An 8,762-nucleotide genomic window follows, 5' to 3' on the forward strand; every position below is an offset into this window, starting at 1 on the left:
AAAAAAAAAAAAAAAAAGAAAGAACCACTTCTCTAGTATTTAATAGAACCTTGCATGATTTCCTGTTCTTTTTAAAATATTTTTTTACTCTGGTGCAGTATTATTGTCAGTATTAAAATGTATGAGTCAATCAGGGAAAAGTAAGAGAAAAACTAACTTGTGAGTTGGTCACTTTTTTTCATTTTTGTCATTCTGTTCCAGCAGTAGGGGGCACACCTTGTGTGTGTTAACGCCTGGTTCTCTGAAGGATTCTGCCCTCACAGCCCTTGTGCAGCAATCTAATCATCACTCAAACCTCAAATCTTCAGGGTGTTGAAGTGTGCATATGAGTTTCTTCTCTGCTAATAAATTATAATGTAAGGTTAGGAACATCATAGTTTGGTTTATGGTAAGAAAAGTTACATCATTTTCACATTCTTAAATATCAGAGCTTAAGGAAAACAGGATCTGATGATTAGAGCAGCAAACTCTTACTTGAGTATTTTAAACTGTTTTCTGGAATTACTCAATTCTTAAAGAGTTAAGTCCTGTCATTTTAACATCAGTTTCTGTCAGACCAGGAAGGGTAGCATAAGCCAGGGTAGTCTTCAAAGCAGTTTTCGTTTCCAAAAAAATACCTCTTGTGCTGGAATTAACCCAGAAGAAGTTAAGCTGTTTCTCCCTAAGAAAAATAGAAATCGTGTATCCATCTGTTCTGGTTTGCTTGAGACTGAGGGTCTTAGGGCTACAGAGTTTTCAGTGACACATTAGACAGTCATGGCCATCCAGGACAGCTCATTGCCCTATAGTTAAGAGAGAGAGGAGGGCACACAACCAGGTCTTTTGAAGTGTGCTACAGTCAAGTGTAAATAAATTTGCAGGGGTTGCATACTTCAGAGGCACTCGAATACTGGCAAGAATTCTGTCTCCAACTGTGGTCTTTATGGTGCAACTATGTTTTCTACTGTTCTTCATTACGGTGTATAAAGGTGATACAGTATATAAAAGTGAAGTACACTAGATAGACATGAAGCAGTGAGTATAAAAAGGGTATCGTTCTTAAACCATTCTTTGTAAAAAAGACTTTTGTTCTTAGTATTGATTACACCAGGAAGACTTTTGCAGGTGGACATTAGTACTTAACAGCTCAGAATGATCAAGAAAAGAATAACTTTATCTGTTTTGAAGTAGTCTGGAGGTAATTCTTCCTGCCTTGCGTTTGTTCCTAGGCTAAGGAAAGGTTGTGGAGCTGGATGTAACAGTGGGGGCAATATCGAAGATTCCGACATTGGAGGTGGAACTTCCTGTGCTGGTAACAGTGCCACAACTGCCAATGATCCCCACAGCAACACATCCCAGGGAAGCACTGGAAATCCCAGGCAGGGATCAGGAGTGGGACTTCATCCCCCTGTCACATCTTACCCTCCAGTACTAGGTAATACAAAGCATAGGCATATGTGCAGTGTCAGCCCCTTTAGCTGTAGGTGCTGTTAGTATGCATACGAAAAGAGGAATACATATTACCTACATGGAAACATATAGATTATTTTCTCAACTTTCAATTGTATATTAACCTGTTCATTTACAGTGGGATCTGACTGGGCCCTCAGCCCCCCTCAGTGCTACAGCAACGAGCAGGCCACCAAGAGGTGATCAGGGTGCTTGGCCCAGCCCCTAGAGTCTACAGATTGGGGACCATGGGGATTAAAGACAAGAGGAAATGAGGGCCTAATCCCAGGACCTGGGAGGTGGTGTGAGCTCCACAGGGACACTAAAGGGAGACCTGCTATCTTTAGACACAGCGTGCTTAGAATCAGCTGGATTGACACATGTGTAAACAGATTTGCTAAAGTGCTTGCGAGCAGATGTCATGAGCTCAGCCGTAGCCAGGGCCCCATAGGGAAGTCATGCTAGGCAGGGCTGGGTGGTCACACCCTCCTACTGCCCACTGATGCGCCCCATGTAGAGTATTTATATGTATATATAATCTCGATGTATATATTTACTTGATATTTGACAAAAAGATTTTCAAAGTACTAAGAATTCTTTGAAAATACAATGTAAAGGCTAATATCTACTTATATGTTGCTTAATGGATAGTGACTTGGTTTCTCTGGACATAATATTGCAGTAATTTTTGTAGGTAAGTCTTTATAATCACTATTTTCTTAGGCTACAGACTTAAAAATTAGTAGGACAGTGTCAGGGATTTAGCTCAGAGGTTCTGCCACCTGCCTGGCAAGTGCAGGGTCCAAAGTTTGATCTCCATTACCCAAAACAAAAACAAATCAGTAGGATAAAACTTAGGAGAATAAGACTCTTCTTACCTTATTCCAGAAAGTTTTCTTACCAGTAGATAGTCTGAGCAGCCATAAAGAAATGTTTGCGGCTTTGATCTTTCCCTAACTTTGAGTAGCATCAGTTTTCCCCTCTGCTCCCTATATGCTAAGGAAGGCAGGAGATAGGGTGGATGATTGGTTGGTTGTCTTGTGGTACTGGGGATTGGACTCACGGCCTTTTACGAATCTATATTCCCAGCCCTTTTGTTTTTATTTGTTTTGAAACAGGGTCTTGCTAAATTAGTAAGTTTCCCAGGCTGGGCTTAACCTTGCTGTCTTCTTGCCTTAGCTCCTAAAGTGCTGGGATTATAGGTTTGTCCCACTGCCTAATTAATGGGAGTGGTTTTTAATTTCATTGTTTAATTTGCACTGCTCTGTTACCCAAAATTGCAAGTTTTTAATGATCTTTAAAAAAAATTTTTTTCCAGAAGGTCTGTTCTGGTTTCTTCCCTGTTTTTCACTTGGCTGTATTTTTCTTACTGCTCGCCACACCCCCAACCCCATACTGGAGAGTAAATGCAGGACGTTTTGCTTGCCAGGCAGGTACAGCACCATTGAGCTATATCCCCAGCCCTCTTATTGTTTCTTTTTTTAAAATTAATTTTATTGGTACATTTTAGGGATATGTTATGATCACATTCATCATTGGGAATTTGTACATGATATATCTTAGTTCTTTTTTTTTTCCCCCATTCCCCTTTCCTCACTTCCACCCCTTCACGCATCCCTATTTATAAAAGCTTTGTTTCCATTTTTCCTTCTTTTCTCATATTTTTTTCTTTCCCTTCCCCCACCACACCTTCACTTCCCCTTCCTCTTTGAACCTTTGTTTCCTATTTCACATTATCTATTATACATTTTGGTCCTCTTTTACACTTTCAGTTTCCTCACACCAGAAAGACAATTTGGTACTTACACATGTGTGTCCTGTTTAAGTCCCATTTGACCCAGCTATTCCCCTGCTGGGTATCTTCCTAAAAGAATTAAAAGCATCATACCACAGTGATATATGCACACCCATATTTATAGCAGCACAGATTATAATAGCTGAATGTTGGAAACAGCTCAAATGCCTGTCAACTGTTGACTAGATAAAAGATGTGGGTTTTTTTTTTTATAAAATGGGGTACTACTCAGCCATAAAGATTGATAAACCAGAGACATTTATAGCTAAATGGATACATATCGAGCCAATACGCTTACTGATTATTTTTTGTTTGTTTGTTTTGGTACCAGGGATCGAACTCGGGTCCTTGCGCTTGTGAGGCAGGAGTCTGAACCAGTGAGCTAAATCTCCGGCCCTCTTACTGGTTTTTGTATGTGTTGTGTGTCTGAACATATCTTTTGCAGCCTGCCCCCTGACTTTACATCTTATTGCTGCAAAGAGTGACTTGCCTTCTCACAATGGGAAGTCCTTTAGTGTAGAATACCTCACTTTTCCTTTTGCTTAGCACTTTTTAAAAATCCTATTTAAGGAAAAACTCTCCCTATCCCAAGAACATAAAGGTGAACTTTTCCGAATTTACCTTTGACAGGAAGCCTCCAGTCATCTTGGAGTACAGCACAAATCAGTCTTCTTGTACTTCCTTGCACCTGGTTAGTAGAGTCAGTGCTGTCTCTCCTCTGCCTCCACATAAGGAGCAGATACAGCTCTAAGAAACAATTCTAATGAGGTTACAGTTAAGACTCTTAAGTAGGTAGGTCTGTGACTAACATTCATGATGTTCTTTTTTTTTTGTACCAGAGATTGAACTTGGGCCCTTGCACTTGCAAGGCAGGCCACTGAACCACTGAGCTAAATCCCCGGCCCTCATGATGTTCTTTTTTTTTCTTCTCAGTAAAAACCAGAAACTTTGAATATGTTTTTTAAAATACACATTTTTCACTGATTAGCTTTTTATTTTCAGGTATAAAATACATGTAGCTCAGTTTTCAGTATAATTAATGATTCCTTCCTGATGATTTTCACATTATTCTTATTAGTCAGAAAAACATTCAGAAAATCACCAAAAGCCACTTGAAGGATGTGAAAGAACCTGCTATTCAGTATCACTGATAATTTATACTCAGTCATAGTATGTGACTCTGATGTTCCTTGTCTCTATAGGAGTGTAACTGATCACTGGAATAGATTCAAAGGGCAGGAATGTACTTTGAAAAATAGTAGCTATCAAACTTCCATATGGAAGGTCCTTAAATATTTGTCTTTTTCTAATCAATAAGTAAAAGTTGTACATATTTTTGGTATACAGCATGATACTTTGATGTTTAAATACATGATGAGATGATTAAGTCAAGCTCCTTAATACATCTGTCACTTCATATACTACACATCATTTTTATGGTAAGAACATTTTTGATCTACTCACTGAACAGTTTTCAAGCATACAACATGTTAACCAAAGTCACCATGCTGTACAGTAGTACATATCTAACACTTTCTCCTCCTGCCTAATGGAACTTTATACCCGTTGGCCAGCATCTCTTCATTTCTCTTCTCCACTCTCCTGGCAGCTACCATTCTTTCTCTTTCTATGAATTCAGCTTTTTTTACATTCCACATGTAAGTGAAATCGTGCAGTATTTCCTTATAAATATTTCTGTCTGCTTTCCATGAGATAATTCATTTCTGATGTATTAACGAGTTTTTCTCAAATATTCTTGTGAGATATTTTAGGATTTATCCCAACCTAAATCCTGATGTCTGCTGAAAATGATTTGTCTTTCTTACACCCTGATCCAGAGTATGAATTTTTAAAAAAAACTAGGAAATAAGAATACATTATAAAAATCACACAAAAAAAATCTCAGATATTTATTTACTTTTGATAATTTTAAAGATTGTGGGGCATAAATACCAAGTTTTGTGAAATTACCAAGTGACTGCTAAAGGGAGCAGGTTAGATACTGTAGCACAAAAGCATGGCGGTGATTCTGCTTGGATTGAAGGCTGCTCTTGTTGCTCCCTCCAGGCACGAGCCACAGCGCTCACTCTGTGCAGTCAAGTCTGGTCAGACAGTCTCCTGCTCGGGCCTCCGTAGCCAGCCAGTCTTCCTATTGCTACAGCAGCCGGCATTCGTCCCTCCGAATGTCCACCACAGGCTTTGTGCCTTGTCGGCGCTCTTCCACCAGCCAGATATCACTTCGAAACTTGCCGTCATCCATCCAGTCCCGCCTGTCTATGGTGAACCCGGTGGAACCCTCCAGCCAGAGTGCAGCCTGTGTGCAACATGGCCTTCCCTCTTCCAGCAGCTCCAGCCAAAGCATACCAGCTTGCAAACATCACACTCTCGTGGGCTTTCTTGGGACAGAGGGAGGTCAGAGCAGTGCCACTGATGCCCAGCCAGGGAACACCTTAAGTCCTGCCAGTAATTCACATGCCAGAAAGGGGGAAGTGATTTACAGAGTCCAAGTGAGTAAACGCAGAGGTCTTCCTGTGCTGTTTCTGTTGCTCTTTTATCCTGTGTATTATTTAGTCAGAAGACTAGAGCACTTTTGAATGTTGCAGGGGGGAAGTTTCTGTCAGCTTAAAAATGAATAAAGCAAGCTGTTTTTGCTGTGGTGATAATCATTCCCTATTCACCACTGGCATGTGCCTGTTCAGTTAGGTCTCCAAGTAGGCTGAAAAGAATGGGAGAGGTGGGTCCTTAGATTTTTTTTATAATTCCATAATGTACAGTAGAGAACTTGAGATACAAAGAGTCTTGGGAAAGAAATTTTGTTTGGGATTATATTATTTTTCATCAAGAAAAAAATGAATTAGAATGATTCTTATTTATTTACAATTTAGATCTTGGATCCCAGTCAAATTCTGGAAGGGATCAATTTGTCAAAACGGAAAGAGCTGCAGTGGCCTGATGAGGGAATCCGATTAAAAGCTGGAAGAAACAGCTGGAAAGAGTGGAGTCCTCAGGAGGGCATGGAAGGTCATGTAAGTTTTCTTACCTGCTGTGACTGACTTTGTTGTAGTCTTACTTGCTTGCACTCATGATGTTAGCTGGTTTATATATTTGTGCTTAATTCTCAGACAGAACTGCTGTCTCCACTCCTGAGGGATGAGTTTGTGAACGTGTGCAGGGTCTCCTCCATTAACTGCTTGTTTTGTTCTGAATTATCAGGTGATTCACCGATGGGTGCCTTGCAGCAGAGATCCAGGTACGAGATCCCACATCGACAAGGCAGTGCTCCTGGTCCAGATTGATGACAAATATGTGACTGTAATTGAAACTGGGGTACTAGAACTTGGGGCTGAAGTATGAGCCAGTGTTTGGTAGCTGCATTTCTTTACTGTCTCATTTCCGAGACCTTGGAAAAAGAGAGGAGCAAGCAGAAGATACCTGCAGGGATCCCTTCAGTCCTGTGTGGGACGGCCTGGAGAACAGTGATGTGGCCAAGAGCCTGTCCTTCATCCTCCACCCTGTCTTCATCCCCAAATAAATTGAAATATTTTTTTAAGTTAGCTGCTGAGAAAACATTTGCATGAAGGATAAATTTCTGTTGAAATACATCTTTAAAGAGTTTTTCCTATGCATTGCCTATGCTTTAAATCAACAAACTCTTCATTTCTAAACTACAATCTCATATTCTTCTAATTTGTTTGCCAAAAATAATTGCCATGTTTTGTCATGGAACATGAAATCCATTGACCTTGATTTTTACAAATAGACCCATGTAGAAGCGTTTGATTAGATACATACCAGTATAAAAGTTTAATGTACAGCGAGAAAGAAGATGACAGAGGTAGATTTATCTTAGTCTTCGAACGCTATAAACTTTAATGAAAAAAACTGCACTAATTTTTTACAATGCACTAAATTCTGAGATTTCTCAGAACATTTATTTATATATTAAAAAAATACCATTATTTAAATTGCCTTTGGGATTAACTCTTCCCTTTCCTGATACAGTTAACAGGAACTGTGCTGCTCGGGTTTTTTTGTTAGTAGTCTATACTTCATGCCAGTACATTGGATGTGTTCTTTAAGATGAATATGAAATCTCAAGATACACATAACTTCATCCTTGACATTTCCCAGAGCCAGTGTCAGCAGATTGGCCTCATGTGAACACCACTGCCAACTACTGTGTCCACATCTCAGATGAGCTCCTGCCAGTGTGTTGTCCCCAGCTCCTCTCTGCCCGGGGCAGGCTCTTCTGGGCTTGGTTCTGGGAAGAAAATGCTTTTGCTTTTGAAGAAAAGATGGCTGTCCAGGAATTTAAAGACAGGGTTGATTGCTTTTTATTTTAAGGATCTTAGTTCTTTAAGTTACTTAAATGAAGTTGAGTTTCTCAAGTAAATTTTTTTCAGACAAAACCACCCAGTGGTGCAGTTCTTATCAGGATATTCCTCATTAGTAGCTTTGCTTTTTATTTCCATTCCCCCTCTTTTTCTAGTACTTGAATATTATTTCTTGTAATTTATAGTGTGTACTTGCAATTTGAAATATTTATAACTGTGAAATTGACTTAATTCATATGTTGTCTCATGAATTATATTGATTTTTTAAAAAGTATATTCAGGGAAATATATAACTCAGATTTATAATTGGGCTATATGAGAACTGCAATTTAGATTTAATTTTCAAGTTTTAGCGTTTTTAAATTCCTAAGAAAAATTCCCTATTGGTCTGAAGTTCCAAAGAATACTGTCCATCTCCTCTGAGCATTTAGGAGCAGCCATCTCTCTACCCCTTAAGAGTAGATAGACAAAGAAGCAAATAAAATTAATTTTGATATATTTTACTTAGTCCAGCATATCCAAAGTATTACCATTTCAACACGTGGCACTGCCCATATTTCAAGTACTCAGCTGTGTTTGCCGAGTGGCTACTGTTTTGAACCATGTCAGTTTATAGTATTTTTCGATGAGGTTAAAAAGAAAGGTATTTTTCTTTTTGGTTCTGATGTATATCTTATAGTAGCATAACATGGCAGTTCGGAAGGGATGGGAGCTGAGAAGGTAAATAGTTGACATACAGAATCTTTGTGCATTTCCACTTCAAACCTGTTTCTTTTGTTTGTAGTTCCAAAATTTGTAGTCATTCAGAACCCGATGTGCCTTGTGTTAACATTTCCATAGGCTTCACACTTTGCAAATTTTACTGCTTAGAAATATTTATCAGATGATTTATTGAGCCTTTACACAAAGGAACCCTTTTTAAATTGACCGTTTAAAAATGTTTTTCTAATAGTGTCATTATATTTTAAATTTTCCTCATTTTGGTAAATCTACAGTGTAAGTTCAGTGCTTTTTTCTGACACTGAATATGTGATCTATTTTAAATCTTCTCAAAAGAATTATGTTCCTTGCTGCTCTCCACCTCTCTGAAATGAATATGATCTTTTCATGATCATTGCCTGGATGCAGAGTTAAATGGAGACTTTTCAATCCTAAATGGAAGATGATCCATTTTCCCACACAGAAGAACAACAACAACAAGAAGT

At 38.9% G+C, this 8,762-nt stretch overlaps 1 protein-coding gene across 1 annotated transcript in view; it reads left to right on the plus strand.

Moving 5' to 3' along the window:
- Pcnx1 (pecanex 1) overlaps nucleotides 1-8,322 on the plus strand; it is a 151,168-nt gene extending 142,846 nt beyond the window's left edge. The window contains exons 33-36 of the mRNA XM_019204323.2: nucleotides 1,209-1,414; nucleotides 5,291-5,730; nucleotides 6,109-6,249; nucleotides 6,437-8,322. Coding sequence (XP_019059868.1) covers nucleotides 1,209-1,414; nucleotides 5,291-5,730; nucleotides 6,109-6,249; nucleotides 6,437-6,577 — 928 coding nt within the window. The 3' untranslated portion in view covers nucleotides 6,578-8,322. The remainder of the gene's footprint in view (nucleotides 1-1,208; nucleotides 1,415-5,290; nucleotides 5,731-6,108; nucleotides 6,250-6,436) is intronic.
- The last annotated feature ends 440 nt before the right edge of the window (nucleotides 8,323-8,762 follow it).

Source organism: Fukomys damarensis, unplaced genomic scaffold, assembly GCF_012274545.1.
Source record: "Fukomys damarensis isolate Sample0158 unplaced genomic scaffold, DMR_v1.0_HiC HiC_scaffold_21, whole genome shotgun sequence".
Classification (NCBI taxonomy): domain Eukaryota; kingdom Metazoa; phylum Chordata; class Mammalia; order Rodentia; family Bathyergidae; genus Fukomys; species Fukomys damarensis.